General features: G+C 37.4%; 1 protein-coding gene across 1 annotated transcript in view; it reads left to right on the top strand.

Annotated features, from left to right (window-relative positions):
- The window catches only part of TMC1 (transmembrane channel like 1), a 184468-nt gene that overhangs the window by 144453 nt on the left and 17327 nt on the right, over positions 1-22688 (top strand). Inside the window, 3 exon segments of the mRNA XM_033238696.1 lie at positions 6549-6677; positions 15865-15932; positions 20550-20789. Of these exon segments, the coding sequence (XP_033094587.1) occupies positions 6549-6677; positions 15865-15932; positions 20550-20789 (437 nt within the window).

Below are 22688 nucleotides of genomic sequence, written 5' to 3'. Positions count from 1 at the left end.
GCTCAACATTGCCTGGAAAGGGTGGGCATGGAGGCATGTATCTGTAGTCCCAGCTACTCAGGTGGCTGAGACAGGATTGCTTGAGTCCAGGAGTTCCAGGTCAGCCTAGGCAACATAGCAAGACCCCTGTCTCTAAATACATACATACATACATACAAAGAACTGCCTCAGGAAAGGAAAGGAGACAACGAGTAGGAAGGAAAAAAAATTGTGTCTAAAAATAATCACAGGAATACTATCAATCATTCATTCATTTTGTATTTATTGAGTGCATGGTAATTGCTGGGCATTGTGTTAGATACTAGCGATACACTGGGGAACAAATATGGGTCAAAAATTGTAAATTTACAATGGTAACAAGCACTACAGGGATGAAATGCATAGACCCTTGAAACTTTTTATAGGGAGTTTACCCTTGTCAGGGAGTTGAGAGAGACTGCTAAATTAGTGATGTTGTAGGGATGCATAGTTGCTGGCATAAACTGAGTCAAGAAACAGGTGTAGCAAGAGTGATTGAGTAGAGTAAGACCAAATACAAAGGCCCTGTGGCCTGGAGGAGTGTGAAGTTTGAGGGTCTAAAAGAAGGCCAGTGAGGCTGGACCAGAGAAGACAAATATAAACACGGAAAAGAGAAGAGAAATGCAAAAAAGAATATGGATAGTTAGACAGGGGTCAGATTACGCAGAAACTTTCAGATTACGCAGAAAGATTTCACTCTCTTGCTCCACTTTTCTACTCCGGTTGTTGCAGCAAATAACTGCCTGTAGCTGTCACCTGATGGCATCTAGACTGTTCTGCACAGATATTCTCACCTTTACCCCAGCATTCTCTGCAGTCACTACATGGAGCATTAATACTCTATGGGGCCATCCTTAACTAATGGGAAATGAGAGCTGGTGGATAAATATGCCCCTCTTCTGTCTCTTGAGCGGGCAATTCTGAGGTTTATTCTATATGTCTACTAAGTGGGTCCCCAGAAGGATTAAGACCCACTTACCTTAATAGCGATAGCTTGTAACACACCTTGGTGGAGAGACTTTCTCTCCTTCACTGTTTTATTCTTCCCATTCCCCTCTCCTGTTCTCTGAAATTACGTCCCAAAAAGTGCTACTGCTTAAAAGCCCTTGTCCCAGGGGAGAGGGAGAAACAAAGCTGAGGCTGTCTCTTATATTTACATACTGAAGTTTCAATTAAGTTTTTGTTTGCATTGTATTTATTTGTAGCTAACATATTTATGGCAGATGATATGTCCATCTTCCATTTATAATAGTAACAATACCTTATAAAAATAAACTATATTAAAGTTAAAAGAAATATCAGGTAAGTAATAATTCACATGGTACTTGGATATGGCAAGGTTTGTGAAGATTGTACATGACAGCACAGGATTTAGGAAACACTGTTCTGAGGTGTGAAGCTAGAACTCAACCTAACAACTCCTAGTTAAATGATTCTTTACCTTAAGAGATAATTCTTATTCACTAGTTACTTTAGAGGGGAGTCTATATAGGTAGCTGGAAATAAAAACCAAAAGATTTCTCAGATGGAATAGCACTAGTACTTCTGGCAAAATATATCTTGTTAGATGTTCAATGTCTTCAGCTGTAGGGCATGAATTACTGAGAAGGAACAGAAAGGGAAGTGCAAACATGAGCTATCATGAAAATGTGTAATTGTCTATTTTTATATTTATTGCCTGTTGCCATATGGGAAAATAGTGAACTTCCTTTGTAATCCATAGCACACACACTTTGCACTTTGCACATAAATTTAAGCCCACCTGAATTTGAATCCAACTGAGATAACCAGTTTCTAATTTTCCATATTTTTTCTTTTCATATACATGTTATGAAATACATACACATAATATGTATATATACATAGGGTCTCTGTTAACAAATGAGTTCATACCACATACACTGTTTTGGAAATTTTAAAAAAACATATTTCCTATTAGAGCATAGCATTTTTTGTACCTTTAAAACAACTTTGTTGAGCTACAATTTACACATAATATAGTTCACCCATTTAAAATACATGATTTGAAAATTAACAAAGTTATTGAGGACATGAACTTAGCTCTGGATCAAGTGAGCCTAACAGATATCTACAGAACTCTCCACCCAAAAACAACAGAATATATAGTCTTCTCAGTACTACATTGGACTTGCTCTAAAATTGATTATATGATTGGAAGTAAAACACTCCTCAGCAAATGCAAAATAACTGAAATCATAACACAGTATCTCAGACAACACAACAGTCAGATTAGAAATCAAAATTAAGAAACTCACTCAAAACCACACAACTACATGGAAATTGAACAATTTGCTCCTGAACGACTCCTGAGTAAATAATGGAATGAAAGCAGAAATCAAGATGTTCCTTGAAACTAATGAGAATAAAGACACAATGTACCACAATCTCTGGGACACACTTAAAGCAGTGTTAAGAGGGAAATTTATAGCACTAAATGCCCACATCAAAAAGCTAGAAAGATCTCAAATTAACATCCTAACATCACAACTAAAAGAACTAGAGAACCAAAAGCAAACAAACCCCAAAACTAGCAGAAGATAAGAAATAACCAAGATCAGAGCAGAACTGAAGGAGATTGAGACACAAAAAACCCTTAAAAAATTCAACAGATCCAGCAGCTTTTTTTTTTTTTGGAAAAAATTAGTAAAATAGATAGACCACTAGCTAGATTAATGAAGAAAAAGAAGAATCAAATAAACACAATAGAAAATGACAAAGGGGATATCACCACTGATCCCACAGAAATACAAACAACGAACAGAGAATACTATAAACACCCCTTTGCAAATAAACTAGAAAACCCATAAGAAATGAATAAATTCCTGGAAACATACACCCTCCCATAACTGAACCAGAGAGAACTTAAATCCCTGAATAGACCAGTAACGAGTTCTAAAATTGAGGCAGTACCAAATAGCCTACCAACGAAAAAAAGCCCAGGATCAGATGGATTTACAACTGAATTCTATCAAAGGTACAAAGAGGAGCTGGTACATTTCTTCTAAAACTATTCCAAACAATTGAAAAGAAGGGTCTCCTCCCTAATTCATTTTATGAGGCCAGCATCATCCTGATACCAAAACCTAGCAGAGATAAAATGAAAAATGAAAACTTTAGGCCCAATGAACATCAATGCAAAAATTCTCAATAAAATATCAGCAAACCAAATCCAGCAGCACATCAAAAAGCTTATCCACCATGATCAAGTTGGCTTTGTCTGTGGAATGCAAGGCTGGTTCAACATACACAGATCAATAAACATGACCTACAGAACTAAAGACAAAAATCACATGATTATCTCAATAGATACAGAAAAGGCCTTTGATAAAATTCAACGTGCCTTCACGTTAAAAACTCTCAATAAACTAGGTATTGATGGAACATACTTCAAAATAATGAGAACCATCTATGACAAACCCACAGCCAATATTATACTGAATGGGCAAACCTGGAAGTGTTCCCCTTGAAAACTGTCACAAGACAAGGATGCTGTCTCACACCACTCCTATTCAACATACTATTGGAAGTTCTGTCCAGGGCAATCAGGCAAGATAAAGAAATAAAGTGCATTCAGATAGGAAGAGAGGAAGTTAAATTGTCTTCGTTTGTAGATGACATTATCCTGTATTTAGAAAACCCCATCATCTCAGCCTGAAAGCTTCTTAAGCTGATAAGCAACTTCAACAAAGTCTTAGAATACAAAATCAATGGGCAAAAATCACAAGCATTCCTATACACCAAAAACAGACAAGCAGAGAGCCAAATCATGAATAAGCTCCCGTTCACAATTGTTACAAAAAGAATAAAATACCTAGGAATACAGATAGGAACTCTTCAAGGAGAACTACAAACCACTGCTCAGTGAAATCGGAGAGGACACAAACATATGGGAAAACATTCCATACTCATGGATAAGAAAAATCAATATTGTGAAAATGGCCATACTGCCCAAAATAATTTATAGATTTAATGCTATTTCCATTAAAGCACCATTGACATTCTTCACAGAATTAGAAAAAAGTATTTTTAAATTCATATGGAACCAAAAAAGAGTCCTTATAACTGAGAAAATCCAAAGCAAATAGAACAAAACAGGAGGTGTCACACTACCTGACTTCAAACCATACTATAAGGCTATAGTAACAAAAACAGGCAGACAGACCAATGGAATAGAATAGAGAACACAGAAATAAGATCGTACACCTGATCTTTGACAAACTTGACAAAAACAAGCAATGGGGAAAGGATTTGCTGTTTAATAAATGATGCTGAGAAAACTGGCTAGCCTATGCAGAAAATTGAAATGGGACCCTGTCTATACACCTTATACAAAAATTAACTCAGGATGGATTAAAGGCTTAAATACAAAACCCAAAACTATGAAAACCATAGAAGAAAATCTAGGCAATACCATTTAGGACATAGGCATGGGCAAAGATTTCAAGGTGAAAACATCAAAAGCAATTGCTACAAAAGCAAAAATTGACAAATGGGAATTAATTAAACTAAAGAGCTTCTGCACAGCAAAAGAAACTATCATCAGAGTGAACAGACAACCTACAGAATGGGAGAAAATTTTTGCAATCTATCCATCTGACAAAGATCTAATGCCCACAGTTGACAAAGAACTTAAACAAATTTATGAGAAAAAACATACAACCCCATTAAAAAGTGAGTGAAGAACATGAACAGACGCTTCTCAAAGAAGAGATTCACGCAGCCAGCAACCATATGATAAAACACTCAACATCACTGATCATTAGAGAAATGCAAATCAAAACCACAATGAGATACCATCTCACATCAGTTAGAATAGTGATTATTAAAAAGTCAGGAAACAACAGATGCTAGTGTGGCTGCAGAGAGATAGGAAGGCTTTTATACAGTTGGTGGGAATGTAAATTAATTCAACCATTATGGAAGACAGTGGGCAATTCCTTAAAGACCTAGAACCAGAAATAACATTTGGCCCAGCAATCCCATTACTGGGTACATACCCAAAGGAAAATAAATTATTCTGTTATAAAGATACATGCCCACGTATGTTCATTGCAGCACTATTCACAATAGCAGAGACATGGAATCAACCCAAATGCCTATCAATGATAGACTGGATAAACAAAATGTGCTATATATACACCATAGAATACTATGCAGCCGTAAAAAGGAATGAGATCATGTCCTTTGCAGAGACATGGATGGAGGTGGAAGCCATTATCCTCAGCACACTAACACAGGAACAGAAAACCAAACGTCACATGTTCTCACTCATAAGTGAGAACTGAACAGTGAGAACACATGGACACAGGGAGGGAAACAACACACACTGGGGCCTGGTGGTGGGTAAGGGAGAAGCGAGACCATCAGGAAAAGCAGCTAATGCATGCAGGACTTAATACTTAGGTGATGGGTTGATAGGTGCAGCAAACCATCATGGCACATGTTTACCTATGTAACGAACCTGCACATGTACCCCAGAACTTAAAATAAAAAACAAAGAAGACATAAAAATTTAAAAAAAAAATACACAATTCAGTGGGTTTCTAATATATTCACAGTTATGTATCCAGCATCATGATAGCATTTTGTTTTAAGAGCTTACAATATACCATTGTGCAGACATTTAATTTCTTTTATTTAATTCGTCTCCCAAGCATATTTTAATTTTTCCATTTTTAATCTGGAAGAAGCAGTACTTTCATGATTGTATGCATAGATTTGTGCACATGTGCGTATATTGCTGTCATAGGCATTTCTAAAAGTGGATTTTTTTGGTCAAGCTCCAAACACTTTAAAATGTGATGGATCTTAACAAATTTCTTCCCAACGTTGTGCCCAGTTTAACTTCCCCATCAGTTTATGCTCGTGCTAGTTCACCACACTCACCAATATGAAGAAGCATGGATTTTGCATTTATCACTCTGTGAGGCAACAACTCATTGCTTTCATTTGCATTTTTATTATGTGGGGTTTAGGTATTTTTCAGTTTTAATGGACTGTTTGCATATATTCTTCTGTGAATTTTTAATTTGTGACTTTTGCTCGTTTCTTTCTTTATTTCTTTATTGGATTGCCCACCTATATTCATACTGATTTGTAAAAGCTTTTAATGTGTTAGCAATACTCACCCTCTATCATATATGTTGCAAGCACTTTTTCCACATTTGTCTTTCAAGTCTGTAGTCTGTAAATAGTGCTATTCACCACACAAAATTTTAAACTGCTGTGTGGCCAATATTTTCCTGTTTTTGGTTCTTGTACCATGCTCATAACATTTCTCAGTAAGAAGAAAACTTTTGATTTGGTAAATGGGGCATAATTATTTTTAAAGTAATAAAGTCGGGGTGAAATATTTTTTATTTACTTGATATGACTAGTTGTTTTCTTCTTTTGCCATTAATTGCAGTCTTCAAGCCAATGCTTCTTTAGAAACATGACAGATTTAATACCAACACTAGGACCATTTGAAGACAGAGCTATGTGTTTTAATAGAGATAATATCTCAACAGGAGTTTGTGCGGCTGACAGTCTCTGATGTTCTGACCACCTACGTCACAATCCTCATCGGGGACTTTCTAAGGGCATGTTTTGTGAGGTTTTGCAATTATTGCTGGTGCTGGGACTTGGAGTATGGATATGTAAGTATGATGTTACTTTTGCTCTTGTAAGGTTTTTCCTTTGTAATTCATCATTTACACACACTATATAGGAGAAAGGCATCATAGAGTTTAGTGGATGGGATCACCTTTTTAGGTGCCAATAAATGATGTCCAATGAGTACATTTATAATGCAGAGAAGGTCAGTCTTGAGTATCATGGTTTACAATATTCTAGTAAAATTAGCACATAATAGCATAAGCAATGGACCTCACCTTGTTAGTTGAAATGTTGAACTCAGTAAATCTTGGCCCTGTAGCCCACCTTCTCCCTATAAAATTACTAGCATTTCTAGAAGCAGGGAAAGGTGGCTAATATCAACTGCATATTCTAATATGCCTTTGAATTCTACTAAACTCCTGGATACTATCGTGTGCCAGTCACTGTGCAGTAGATGCAGGGGATAAAAGTATTTGATAAATATGGTACTTGCTTCACAAAGTTCACAGTCTAATAAGAGCTTGACAGAGACACACGCAAGAGACTGCAGAAGGCTCAAGGGAGGCCTAGTTTGCTGTCATGCATCTGGCAAGTGGTGGAGCTGAATTCTGGCAGGGGCGGCTTCTTTTCCTGAAACAATGGCTCGGGTTTCTCAGAACCACACTGGTGCTGACTCCATCACCAGCTTTCCCTCTATGCTCAACCGCAGGTCCCCCAACAAAGTCTGAGGACAACAGCACAGTCATCACTCAGTGACTAGCACATCGCCTGGTTTCCACTGTCCTCCTTTGCAGTCAAACTGGCTTCATTCATCCCAGAAAATATGACCTGGGGGGTTGGTAGTACTCATTTGCTTAAAATCTTCCAGTGACTTCTCAAGTACTTAGAATGATTTCCAAATCCCTTTCTAGGCCTTCAGTACCCTGGATGATCTGCTTCTTTTCTTTCTTTCTCAAGTCATTTGCTACCACTTTTGCTCTTGCTTTGTAAAGTTCACAAACATGGGCTGCTTTTTAGGCCCAAACGCAAGATAGTCCTTGCATTTGTAATTGCTGTTTCTCCCGCAGGGGGTGCTGTTGCCCTAGAACTAGGAATGGCTGGTTTTTTCTTGTCGTTAAAGTCTCAGCTATTATGTTACCTCCTTAGAGCTCTTCTCTGACCACCTATTCTAACGTAGCTAATCAGGCACTGTTTATATCAACACACTGTTCTGTTTTCTTCATAAGATGTGCATCTATTTGACATTACTCTTGTAAAATGTACTCATGGTCTATCTCCCTTTGTTAGAATGGATACTCTATGAAAACAGAGGCCCTGACCTCTGTTATTTGAACTGTGTGAGTCACGTAGCAGGCATCATGTCTTGACTGGCTGTTTGAATGTTGAACCTCCTCATTTTTGCACCATCAAGGCAGCACTGTCTATTGCCAGAACTCTGCCGCCTTCGAAGCATGTGCCCATGGAGTCTCAGTGTAATGTTTTTGAGTTATTGAACCAGTAATGCTTCTCTCCTCACCGGTGAGGGAATATCCTTTACAGCTGATCTTCTATTTCTTTTATCTCCTGCCCTCTAGTCTCTAGATAAGTCCTACAGTTAGGACTATTTTCAAGATTTCAGGCTAGGTCTGTCTGGCTGTCTGACTTTGAGATGGTACCTTTTATGAGGTCATCTCCATCACCCTCATTGAAAGTGCCTCCTTGGACTGGCCAAAAGCAGTTAGGTAATGCTCTTTGGTGAACGACAGTGAGGTAATGGCTATAGATACAGGATGCTCTTGTGTTGCTTTCCCATTCTTTGCTATGAGGTATTCATCTGGCTTGGTTTCATTTCTATTTTCCTTGCCTGATTCAGCTCCTCTGAGGCAGACATAAAAACTGCCATTTCTTCCTTAGACCATTGCTTGGCTTGTGCTTACCTTTTATCCCTTGGCTGCTTTCTTCTTAAGTGGCAGAAAATCTGACTGCAAATAGGAAGTCAATATTACATGACCTGGATGCATAAAAGCTGTAATTAAATGACTGTGATTTATTATTTATTGACTGCTGACAGTGTTCCTGGGTTAGTACAAAGTACAGGGAAAAAGACAAGTTCCTGTTTTAGGTCACAGAGAAGGAATTTTCTCCCACGTTACCTTTGGAAGGCTCAAAAAAGCTCTGTCAGAATCAAATCAAGTTTTAAAACATTAATGATGGATGATGAATCTTTGATGTAGATCCCATTGTCATTGACTTACCAAATGGATAGCTTACATGGGTGAGAGCCTACTAGGTGCAAGCTATTATGAACAAACTCTGTGCTAGGTGATAAAGCAATACAGGGATGTAGAAGATGTAGATTTACGTAGAGGTTGCAAATGTGGCCTGCAGGGTGGATTCAGCTAATGGTTATTTTTGTGTGGTATGCCCAGTGGTGGTGTTTGTTTTTGTTTCGTTTTTTATGAGCTAATATTTTAAAATGAGAGCTTTTACATAAAAACACATGGATTTCTTGTTTTTCTTGAAAGCCTGGCAAAATTAAGTCTGTATTCCCTCTAGGGAGAAATTGGCTAGAGTTGAGAAACCACCGCCATCTGCAGTTGGGATATTCCTTCTCCAGTTCCTCATACTCTTCACCACTCTTTTCTCTTGCAAACTCCCAGTATCAATAGAGAAATCACTTGTATGGCCCTTTGGAAGAGAAAGTGTGTGTGTGTTTGGGTGCGTGTGTGTGTGTCTGTGTGTGTGAGAGAGAGAGAGACAGGCGTGCATCACTAGAAATGCAGACATGGAGGAGGAGACATTTGAACTAAGTCTTAAAGGATGATCAGGATTTCAAGAGATGAAAGGAGGAGTTCCTGGTGGAGGGACAAGTATAAGACAGGGTCCCAGAGCTAGACAGTGTGGACAATCCAGGTATAAATTAAAAAAACTAAAATGAGGCTGTTTTAGAGCAGAAAAGGCTGATAAGAAGGTTTCTCTGCTATTCTCCTAGACCTGCTAATCAACAATATGGTTTCAGAAAGTACCTGTCATGAAGGGAAGGACAACCTGAGATGGGCAGAGGAGATACTTGAGAATTCTGTCAGAAATAAAAGATAAAAACGTGATCCTTTCTGATACACACATGCACGCACACGTACACACACACACACACAAAGCACATTTTTTTCTTCTGAATTCCAAAAATAATGCCAGTTTATTGTAGAAAATTTGGAAAATATAACAAAGCTAATATGAAAATAAAAATCATAGGTAATCTCTGCCACTAATGAGATGAATTATTTGGATTGTTGAATCAAATAGTATTAGATAACAAGTACTACATATTTATATATAGTAACATAGATTTCTATAAATATACACATATATACATTTGTATATGTGTATATGTATGTGTGTAAACAGATAGATAGTAGACTGATTACCTGCTTTTGTTTGTGTTACCTAACAGTGATCATTTCCCAATACTATTAACTGTTGTTTTGTCACATACCTTCTAAATGGTTGTATAATATTCTGTATGTGGATGTAGTATAATTAATCTAATTAGTTTTAATTTGCTTTAAGTTGAACTGTCTATTCTTTTGATAATAAGTGTGATGACATTTCATTATATCTGTGTAAATAAGCATCTTCATAGATAAATCATAGTGGGTGCATAAATTATTTTCTTATGATAAATTTCTCCGAGTTGAATTGCTCAGTCACAGAAGAGGGCTTTAAAAAAGCCTATTCATTTTTATTACAACAGCCTCTGTAGAAACTCTGCAGATTTCGCATTAGATTCAGAGGTCTATAGAATGCTAAAGTTAGGTGGATTTTGACACAACCAATTGTAATGCTTATATCTAATATATGAAAAATTGCATCTGTGAATTGAAATGAAGTTCCTAAGTTTATGTAGCCAGAGAATAATAAGGACAATGAAGTACCCTTCTGGACAAAAATGTTATGTTAAATGTACTGAATTATATACTGGCTCTATCTGAGTAAGTTGGGGTAAAAGGGATTGTGAATATTTTTCAAGACATAAATTTATGGTCATAGTGTTATCACAACAAACCTATGGAGATTAACTAAGGTAGGAAAATTTCTGGCTTGGAGCAGATTGCTACCCCAATGTAAGTTAATGTAATGTAAGTTAATATCTCCCAAGGCTTCTCTGAGCACAGTTCTCAGTGTTTCAGAAGAGTTCATGGGGAGTAGAATAATTTGTCCCTAGGAAGGATTTTAACTGCTCTAATTTAATACAAAGTGTGGCCTCTTATAAACTCTGGGTTTTCTATAACAGTTCAATGCAGAATATCTTTTTTTTTTTTTTTTTTTTTTTTTGAGGCAGAGTCTCGCTCTGTCGCCCGGACTGGAGTGCAGTGGCCGGATCTCAGCTCACTGCAAGCTCCGCCTCCCGGGTTTACGCCATTCTCCTGCCTCAGCCTCCCGAGTAGCTGGGACTACAGGCGCCCGCCACCTCGCCCGGCTAGTTTTTGTATTTTTAGTAGAGACGGGGTTTCACTGTGTTAGCCAGGGTGGTCTCGATCTCCTGACCTCGTGATCCGCCCGTTTATCTTTACTTCAGTTTTCATTGACACCATTCTTACTATTTACCAACAAAGCAAGTAAAGAATATTCAGGAAGACATAAAATTAGATTCAGGGCATGATGGGGTAAGGGAATGTTCAATCAACTCAGCATGGTGTTCACAGTTGCATTTTTCAGGTGATCACTGCTCACTCATGAGAGCGGAACAGCGATGGGAGACTGCTTTAAAGTCTGATGAAGGGTGCTCAAGATTATCCATAAATAAGAGGCATATAATTGACTGACTACCTGAGTGGATTCCCAATCATATTACATTGTATTATAATACATCTCAATGTACTGCTTATTTACTGCAATGTATCAGAAACTCTACAATGTACTTTACATATATTATTCCATGTGCTCATACATATACAATAAGCAATGTACTGCTTATTTACAGCAATGTATCAGAAACTCTACAAAATACTTCACATATATTATTCCATGTGATCGCACCAGCAATGCTGTGAGGTGGTATTGTTGTTCCTACTTTACAGTAAACAGAAGTTTAGAGTATGTTAAATAATTGCTCAAAGACACATTGCTGGTTAGTGGTAGAGATAGGCCTGAAATTCGAGTCTCATCTCCTTCAAAGCCATCAACCAAATTTCCATCATGTTGAATTTACACTGTAATGCTTGACTCTAGAAATTTTAAAAATTCTGCCAAAACCTGAATAATTAATGCACTAAACCTATGCCTTTTAGAACTCAAAGTGTTCCTAGGCTTAGGCAGGCTACCTGTGGTAGAACGGAGTTAGCAAATGAACTGGGATACAGAATTAGAAGATCAACGGTTCTCTAGCTGGGAACACGGAGATATTACATATCAGTTCAGGAAGGTAGCATGATAAAGAGTCAGGAAGAAATCATTGGCATCCCATAAGGGGTTGAGAACACGGGAACAGGAACAATGCAGGCTGCGTTTTAAGTGTTCCTTGAATATGTGGACAGGATCTGTCTGCAGTTAACAGGATCCTACTCTCAACTAGGTTGAAGTAGAAAGCCTCATGTGTTCAATCATCCTAGCAGACGAGGCTAGAGTTTGTCCTAGATCAGTGCTTCTGAAATTTGAGCCTATGTCAAAATCCCCTGAGGACCTGTGAAAACAGCATTTCTGATTCAGTAGATCTGGGGCAAGGCCCGAGAATGTGCTTTTCTAATAAGTTCGCAGGTAATGCTGCTGACTGTCTCTGAGGACCACACTCAGGAGCCACTGCTCTGGAGCCACAGCCCAGACCAGCTTGCAGCTTTAAGCAGAGTGATTCCAGCTGTGAGAAATGGGATTTATGTGGAGAAGGTCAGGCAACTCATGCCAAGACAGAATTAATTCTCTCTGAGATCCTGAATTGCATTGCATGTTATCCACAGGTTGGCAATCTGCCTCAAATAATGAAACTTGCAGAGAGAGAAGGGATATTCCCAGGCTTTTTCTTTGTCCAGTGAGCACCACATGTCTTCCCTCTAGGTGGGTGACTGACCTAGCATCTCACAATCAAAGGTCCAAAAATTAAACAACATCATTTCCAATCCGTTGACTATGAGAGACTTTAGCCCAAATCCACATGGGCTTTTCTGGTGCTGGCCCCCAACAATCTTACCAGGAATGAGCAGTCATTAGTGAATTTATTACACTTATCTCATTCAAATAATTTTATGCTCTCAAAGTTCAAGAGAATCTGTTTTTTTCTTTTTCCTAACTATCTTTTACCTTTGAGTTTTTTCTATTTTAGAGACAAACAAAATATATTGCAAATTGATTTATATTTATTAAAGTATTGCTTTAAAAATTTAAAATGTAATATAACCTAATGTTTAGAAAAGCCTAACCTCTAAAACAATGAGCACTGACTTTTATACTACATATGTGTAGTTTTTTGCCTTCTCATATGCTTTAGTTTTAAAATGAGAGCTTCTGTGCTTATTGCATAAGTTAAATTGCATTTCTAAGGTGTTTACAGAAAAGCAATTCTTTTACAACTGGGTCTGATTTTCAACCAGTAACATATTTTTAGACTAGAAAGGGATCTTAGAAATGAACTAGTTCAGAGGTTGGCAAACTTTCGCTGTAAAGGGCTACATAGTAAGTATTTTAGCTTTTGCAAGCCATAGTGTCTCTATTATAATTGCTAAACTCTGTTGTTTTAGTACCAGTCATAGATAATATTTAAATGAATGAATATATCTGTATTCCAACAAAAGTGTATTTGTTAAAACAGGTGGCAGTCCGGATTTGGCACATGGGCCTTAGTATGCTGACCCTTGGTCTAGTTCATTTTTATTGATTTATGTGTCAGGAAACTAAGCCTAATGAGATAAGTGACGTGCCCAGCTCACCTAGCTAAGAAATGGTAGAGTGACGTCTAAAATTCAGGTTTGAATCCCAGTCAAATGTCTATTCTACAAATCCACTTGTTCCAGTATGGCCACCATATGTGCTTTCTCTGCATCAGACCAGTTTATAGATCAAGGGGGTTGTTCCTCCAGCTGTCTCTGCTGCAAACACAGCAGAAAGCTAGGGACCCTAGGATGTCCTTTATGCTTTTCTAGTCAACTAGTTATAAAATATTTCATCTCTAATGACCTTCTGGAGGTTTATGTGCTTGTGAGAGAGTGAAGAATATAGACATTTAAAACGTTGAGCTTTTTTCCACATTCAGTAGTTTGGTGGGCTACCTCATGACATCATTCTAAGGAGGCAAAGGTTTAAGGTTTGATTTTTAAACTGACATAGAGAAAGGCTGTTCCAAGGCCACAGGTGGGCACAGGCCACCCAAATGAGCATTTTTCAGATGTGTTCTGTGATCACACAGGGCTCCAGGGGAAAAGTACTGAAGATCATCCAGAGCAGGGCACTCCCCCGGAAGGAAAAAGACTCAGAGTTAATGTTCTCCAGATAAGAAACAATTCATTTTTCTCCATGAAGGTCACATTTTTTTTTCATTGCTGATTTCAGAACAAAAACTGTCAACCAAATCTTTTTGTCTCTTGTGAACACTGCCCTTCTAGAAAATCTGCAAACTAGCAAAACACTTTGTAGCTGTCCTTCAACAGTATCTAGAATGATACTGCAGTTATCCAGGTCATCTTTGTTCTGTTTAATACACAGGACTCTTTGTTATTTCATTATGTATCATCCTATCATTTTACCTTGAGGGTTAACCATTCGTGTTATGCCATACTTGCTGTTCTTTCCCTGAATCTGTTACAAGGCAGATTGTCACTATGTTCAGTCAAACAGGAGAGTAATACTGCCTTTCAGGAAAGTGATAAAGTTGAGGCCTGGATTCATGAGACTCTTGAGGCCAAGCATTTGAAAGTTGGGAATGGTTTTGTTGGAGTTCCAAATCAGGAACCAATTCTATCTTCTTACAAATATATTTTTGAGATCTTGGGTTTGGGAGGAACAGAGGCTCTCTGGAGTCATTGTGTGTGTGTGTGTGTGTGTGTGTGTGTGTGTGTGTGTGTTGTGGAGGGAGTTGTTATGGGGATATATGTGGTCTGAAGCACACCTGGAGATAACAGAATCTGAGCAGGGCTAGGAACCTGCGAGTGTCTTGGTCTTTTTTTCATGGTCTTCTTGGCCTTCTCATTTCATATTTGCTGCTCTCTTATTCCCTTATGACCAATTGATCAGTCTCCTCTGATTCTCTATTCCAAATTAAGTAAGAGCCAGTTTTATTGCCCTTGCTAGTTAGCATTAACTCCATTGTTAGAACCTCTTGTTAGGATGCCTAATGCATCACCAGGAAACCTTTGGATGGGCCACCCTATCACAGTTTCCCACCTCCATCCTATTGTTTTTTTGTGGCTCCTCTGCACAAAAAACAGCCTAGTGTTGCTGCCCTGAGCATGAAGGTTATTATTCAAGACATGGAGACTGGACATTCAATTGAATAACTTCTTAAGCTTTTGTTATATATATTTTTTGCTATATTTATTTTATGTTACAGTTAATTCACATTTTTGTTGAAAAAAGTTTTAATATGCAAAACTTAAAAAAGAAAAGGAAAACTATAGTCCATCACCCACATATAAGGTATGACTATCTTGCTGATTATTTTCCAGTTTTGGTGTGTAGTTTCATATAGTTGATTAATGTGTGACTTTATATTTTTTGTTTAACATTAGAGCACAGTTTTTGCTCATGCATGTAAATATTCTTTCAAAATGATTGTAATTTGTTGCAATATATCATCGTATAAATATATTGTATATACATGACTAATGTTCAACACTTACATGGTTTCATCATTGCTTGTTAAAGTTTATCATCACATCAGATAATTTTATTAAGACAGATTCTAGAATTTTTCTTACAGAGTCAAAAAGAATAAGATTTTTAAAGCTTTTAATATGCATTGTCAAATTGTTTTTCTGAAAGTTTGCTACAGTTTTTACTTTCACCAGCAGTGTATAAGAGAACCTGTCTTGCTATACTTTCAAAGCATTGAATGACAGCATTTAAAAATGAGTCTCACTATGTTTAAAAAAAATAAAAAGGTGCTTTCTTTGTTTTATTCATCTCTAGTTACTTATCCTAGTGATTATTCTGCTATTGTTGCTGAAGGGAAGTAGTTGAAACCCTAGCCATGCCTATGCAGAACCACTTGCCTTTCAGTTTTGACCATGTGAGATGCTAATCCAATGAACATTGTGTCTCCTCTAGCCTTCATACACCGAATTCGACATCAGTGGCAACGTCCTCGCTCTGATCTTCAACCAAGGCATGATCTGGTAGGCCAGCTGTTGGACAGCTTATCACTTACAGAAAAGCCTCCCAGGTTATTTTTGCCTAAAGCATTGAATCCTGGTGTTAGAGGAGAACACAGTCGGTGTCTAACTCCATATTTACTTTTGCAAAGTGGATGCCTGTACACAGTTTCCTTTTTTTTTCATATCATAAATGTCAGTCATCAAAGCTGTCTTTCTGTTTGGCGAGGCACTCCTTCATCAAGTAATGGGAGTCTGTGTTCTGGTTGGCAGATTTATTTGAAGACTATATTTTTATATTTTGTGATACCAGAATCTAATATTAAGACATTAATAATTACATTACCACATGTTAAATACAAAATAAATTAACATAAGGCCTTTCTGAGAGACCGAGTTTATTTTGTTGTCACTACTAAATATATTTAAAATGTAACTTATAGCTACTTTTAAAAATAATACCTTATCAAATCCAATAGTTTATAGAGATGAAACACATGTATTAGGAAGGTCAAGTTAAAATATAATCTTCATTTTGTAACTTGTTTAATTGGGCCATTGGCACATCAGAATTATTATTATTTTTTTTGATGTGTGAAGGGTTGTCATATCTTTTATCAAATAAAAGCATTCTCATTATAAACTTGACAGGCTAAGATGAGTCGATACAGTAGAAATCATTTTTGAGTTTAAGAACTGAATCACGGACCATGTGTCTTGGAAATCTGTCACTTCAGATTTCCAGCCTATAAGCAGTTACAATAAGGCTACTTTATCCTGGGTATATGTGCCTAAGACAATATTATGCTACCAACCATACCATTGTCCTATTCACAAGTGCAAGTATAGACTCAGTTTTTAAACAAGTTTCATATATTGTACAAATAGAGCTGTCCTGAATTATTAAACCTTTGGGTGCTGACAGACACTGGACCCCTCTGCAAATGCTAAAACTGCCTTGCTTCTGTCACACAAAGACCACCCTCAAGGGCTCCATCATCTTGCCATGGGGACTGTTAAATTCCTGTGCCTGATTAGGTAAATCAATATGGAAAAGATGTTATACAAATATCGTTTCCTCCTTTGCCAGGTAGGTTTAAAAATCTAATTTTTATCCCCTTTCCAAAGTTTCCAAGTATGACTCACATGTCCAGATTCACTAAGGAAGGAAATGTATCTTTCATTTTCCAAGTAGGGAGGAAAGTCGAGGTGGCCCGAGGAACGTCGACTGACACAGAAGTAAAGGGAGCAGCTTCTGTGGGTTCTGAGTTTTCATTTCCTGGAGTTCAACTGGCTGTCATGGCAGAAAATGGCTATATGGCTATGGGAGTAATGAGAAGCCAGTGTTCTATCAGTGGCATTGACACAAAGTGTCATAAATCCCTCAGGCCTCGTGGTTACCATTCATGCAGACATATGCTACATGTCAATTGTGTTCTTTCAGAGTTAAGACAACAGATTGGCCTAGAAATTTGTTTTTATTGTCAGAAAAGCTGTTATAATGGCTGTCTTGATTGGTTTCACTTGTGATTTTGCAACTATTTTAGTCCACTACTGTTCGTATTGAAATTCTTAGATATCTAACATGTTTTTCCAGTTCTCTCATGGGCAGATCCTTTATCAAAATCTCTGCACTGTCATTTTCTGTCTATTAATTCTTCAGACAGTGGTCAAGCTTGCTTCTGGCTAGTTTGAAGATAATATTAGAATGGGATTGTGTTTTTTGAGTACACAGAGATGTTCACACACTTTCCAAAGTTCCAGAAGCAAACTGACCATTATTCTATTATTCACCTTCACGTCAATGCTTGGCACAAATACTCTTTTCCTAACCCTAGGAGGGTGATGAGGGAGGGGGATGTCATGTAGAGGGAGGTGTGGGGCAGGTGTAATGTAAAATTAGTAGGCTTACTCTGCACAAAGGTCCTCACACACGATTGTTCCATTATTTTATGAAGCACGAGGATATAATGCCTGAGCTTAACCATTTTCTACAGAAACAATTAAAAAGGTACGGGGATTTTGTATTCAATTCCATTGGACTGTGACTGGAGACATTGAATTACTGCTTTAGGAATTGCTGAGTAGTGGAGGTTACTTATGCAGATGTTATTATCATCAACATTTATAGATAAAATTCATTTTGCTATGATTTGGTTGAATGCTCAGTAACCTTTATTTACACACTTACTGTTTGAAATACACATGATGGTTTCTGTGCTAATATTTTTAAATGATGAAAGCACATAATATCTTGATCATAGCAGGATATTGAGAAATGGCACAGAACACACAGTGAGAGAGAAAATGAGTTTTGGACATTGCTCCAACACGGCTTCATTGGGTACCCTCTGGCCAGGTTTATCACCTTTTTCTTCTCACCTTCTCAGTTGATCAGATGTGAATAATTTACCTGACATGTACATGTCACTGAAGTAATAAGGAGAGTTAAATAAAAGAAGCTTTCATTTTCTTTGATCTTCCTGGAAGAAAAGCATTTTATAATGCTAAAGTATTACAATGATTTTTACTGACAGATGACGGGATCAAGCCTGGGTAAGGGACTTAGTGGGCCGAGCTGATTAGTGATTCATGAGCAAAGATAGGATGAGCATTAACATTCAGATATTATTACGCCAGGACTTATTTTTCTAGGTTATGGCTCTTGAGTTATTTGTTCAAAATGTCTTTGTGATATTTATTTTGAAATTTTGAAATTTATTTATAGATGCATGCGCAAATAATAAGCATATACCTACAAACAATGTGCATGTATATAGGTACAAATATATGTGGTTTTAGGCAAGTCTCAATTTTGAATTATGTGCAAAATTATGTTTTAGAATTGATTAGGTTATGCAGCAATGAAACAACCTCAAAATCTTAGCAGCTCATAAAAAGAACATGTTCAATGTGGGGTGGAAGAAGAACTTTGCTCTTAGAACTTACCTTCACTTTAGAGACCAAGACTGATGGAATAGGATCCATCTGGAACATTGCTATCACACTAGCAGAGAACGAAGAGAAGGGCTTTTAAAGCTTCTGCCCAGCAGTAAGGACATAATTTCTTTTCATACTTTATTGGTCAAAACAAGTGATGTCGTCACTTGATTTTTAGAAAGACTCAAAGGGTATTACATCAACAAGTATTGGTATTGGGGGATATAATCTAGTGCTTTGCAATTCTAACCCATTAGCTGGGACTATCACTTGCTTACTTGCTTACTTTTTTGGCGTTCCCTCTCTCTTGCTGTCATGTAACAAAAGTATACTGCATTGTTTTAAAATCTATCCTCCCAATAGAAAAAAATAGTTTAACTTCCTACAAAGTCTTTGTTCAATTCATTGTGGTAAAATATCATTCAGATCTATTGCCTGAAATCTTGTCAACAAGACAGCCCAAATTGTGACAATATTCCACTTTTCAAAGAAATGAGTTAACTTTGGGTTGGCAAAAGTTCAATTATAGCGGAAACTAATTTCTTCATTTAAATTAAAAATGTCTCTGTAATGAACCATATTTACATTGGATTGGCTAAACAGCTATTCAGGGAGAACAAAATGCTAAACCTAGTTAGAAATGTTGCAGGCTTCATTATAGATAGAACAGTTTAAAAGACAGGGCTCCCCTTACATTTTTAAAATAAGTGCACATATATCTTCTTTTGATTTTGAAATAACAATGCTATTTGTATTGATTTATGGTGCTAATGAATTTTCTCATCCAAGAAGAGTGAAACTTATTTTGTTGAAGTAATCAACTAAGCCATCAAGTAAAAGTGACCACACCACTTTTAGGTTCCTACCTAAAAGTAGTATTTTAAAATACTTATAAAAACTCAGATACACAAAGCAGAGAATTCTCAAGACAAGCTAAAGAAAGAAAGTAAACAGATAAACTAAATTTAAATAAACGTGTGGAATTTTCATCTCAGAAACCTATAATCTAGTTATACATTTTCAATAAAACCCTATTTTAGGAGGCAAAAATACAGCATTGCAATTGGCTTTAAAACACCATATCACCTACAAAGAGAAAATGATCAACATCAGAAAGAGAAAATTTATTTTAATTTTTTTCTTTCATTAAGCAAAAATTTTTTTCAGCTGTACAGTCATGGCTTACTGCAACCTTGACCTCCCGTCATTAAGCAAAAACTAATTATTCATTACAAAAGTGATTAATTCAAATGTACAATTTATTTGAGTAGAAGAAGTGACTTTAAGGGTTAATTATTTTTAACAAGTTATATTTATAGATATATTAGTCAATGGTATAAGTGTTGTTATAAGTATTTTATTCTAAAATAATTAGAAGAAAGAAGTAAAACAATTGTAAATATTGTTTACTCTGTTGTAGTTTAAATTCACTAATGACAGTAGGTTTAGTTAGTTAACAACATCCTTTCTATGAAATAATTATGATATGCAATTCCTACAATAATGAGGAAAGTGGCAAAATGTGTTTAGAACTTGGAAATAGATAAGTGCAGTTTACTTATGAAAAGGGTTTGTGTGGTTGAAAGTGGCAGTGTATTTTCTGCCTTTGGAAAAGAAGCCTGATGTCAAATATACAGGAGCAGTGTGACTTTGCTATGGAGTACAGACTCAAAACTGAGCAGAGTTCTGTTTTCTTTCTAGGATGGGCTCCTTCTTTGCTCCCAGCCTCCCAGGCATCAATATCCTTCGACTCCACACATCCATGTACTTCCAGTGCTGGGCCGTTATGTGCTGCAATGTTCCCGAGGCCAGGGTCTTCAAAGCTTCCAGATCGAATAACTTCTACCTGAGCATGCTACTGCTCATCCTCTTCCTGTCCACCATGCCTGTCTTGTACATGATCGTGTCCCTCCCGCCATCTTTTGATTGTGGTCCATTCAGGTCTCTTTTTGAAATTTGACTCAGGCATGATGTTCTTTCAGGGATGGAGATGGGAATGGCCATTCATTGTATAAGCTATTTTTTTTTTCCCCAAACAATGGCATTTTTGGTTGGTGGAAATGAGATCCCGGCTGGGGGCAGTGGCTCACACCTATAACCCCAGCACTTTGGGAGGCTGAGGCAGGTGGATCACCTGAGGTCGGGAGTTTGAGACAAGCCTGGCCAACACTGTGAAACCCCATCTCTAACAAAAATATATAAATTAGCCGGGTGAGATGGCCAGTGCCTGTAATGCCAGCTACTTGAGAGGCTGAGGCAGGAGAATTGCTTGAGCCCAGGAGGCGGAGGTTGCAGTGAGCTGAGATGGCGCCACTGCACTCCAGCCTGGGGGACGAGCAAAATTCTGTCGAAAGAAAGAGAGAAAGAAGAGAGAGAGAGAGAGAGAGAGAGAGAGAGAGAGAGAGAGAGAGAGAGAGAGAGAAAGAAAGAAGAAAGAAAGAGAAAGAAAGAAAGAAAGAAGAGAGAGAGAAAGAGAGAGGGAGGGAGGGAAGGAAGGAAAGAAAGAAAAGAAAAAAGAAATGAGATCCTTTGGGTATTCAGGTTCAATAGGCGACGTGGAGATTCTTTGGCAAGTTCTGTCTGCTTCCTCATTTGGGAATCATAAAAGAGAAAATACTTTATACTTTTCCAGGCTCTGCCTGGGTAAAATATGTATGGTGAATCTGAGCTGTTTCCACCTTAGGGAATAGCTAAGAGCAAGGTCTGATGACACTGGTCTGGATGTGCGTTTGCCTGACTCTGGGCCATCACATCCAGACATGGTCAGCTCTCACTACTTCTCTTGTGCATCACTACCTTAAAGAAAGAGAGAGAGAGGGAGAGGGAGAGAGAGAGAAAGAGAGAGAGAGAGAATACCCCACATTTTACCTAGGAAAGAGAATTATTACTAAATACTAATGAGCATAAAGAGGACCACCCAATTTGTTATCCAAAATGCCACATGCTAGTGAAAAAAATTAAGGCTGTTCCACATATATATTCTCTCCCAATTATCATTCAAGTCAGGAATCGAGTCACAATGGCTCCTTGATCCAATTTAGAGATATACATTACAGTTCTGTATGACAGAGCTCTCTTCTCTCTATGACACATATCAGAAAACTAAGTCCCTGGCATCTGGAGGATGAGGTTTCTTTCCCTAAAGGGCCTTAGAAATGAATCTACCACAAGTTTTCCCAAGAATCTCTGCGTGTTGAGTCACTGGCCAGCATGCACTTGAACTGTTTCTCTTTTTCAGTGAAGGAAATGAGACTGTAAAAGCCATGTGAATGATATGCATGATGCTGTAATGCCCAAATATAATTTCCCCTTTATGTTGTCAGACCCAAGTTATTTAATTAAAGTCAAAAGGTTCATTGCCAACAGACTAAGTATATAAGAGACATTTTCACTCTAACAGTAGTCTGAGTTACTGCTTTGCCAGAAAACAAGAAAATGTTAAGCCAGCTGATTGAGTTAAACTAGCTGGAGCTCTATCTACTCAGAAAACTGATGTTGAGAAGCTCTGTTAATTCCATTGTGTGTGTGTGTTGTTTCCAAGTGGACTGAAATAAATAATGCAGACAGTGACATCTGGAGACTAAATATGAAATTACAGTCTTGATGGAGACATTCGTCTCAATAAATCCCTAACCAATCTCAGAGTACAAAATTCAAGAAATATGCCATTCAAAGGCTTTAGTTAATTGCAAATTATTCACACAACTGGGAAGGGGTATCTCTATGCTATTTAGATTTTTTTTTTTTTTCATGTCAGTTTCCTCACTTTGGAGCCAAAGGATGTTTACATTGTTTTTTTGTCTGGACTTAAAAGTTTGAAAGGATTGTCCTGCTATAGAA

Source organism: Trachypithecus francoisi, unplaced genomic scaffold (assembly GCF_009764315.1).
Source record: "Trachypithecus francoisi isolate TF-2019V2 unplaced genomic scaffold, Tfra_2.0 Lachesis_group16, whole genome shotgun sequence".
NCBI classification, from domain to species: Eukaryota; Metazoa; Chordata; class Mammalia; order Primates; family Cercopithecidae; genus Trachypithecus; species Trachypithecus francoisi.
Note: the sequence above shows the minus strand (reverse complement) of the source record. Positions and strands in the feature narration are given on the sequence as shown.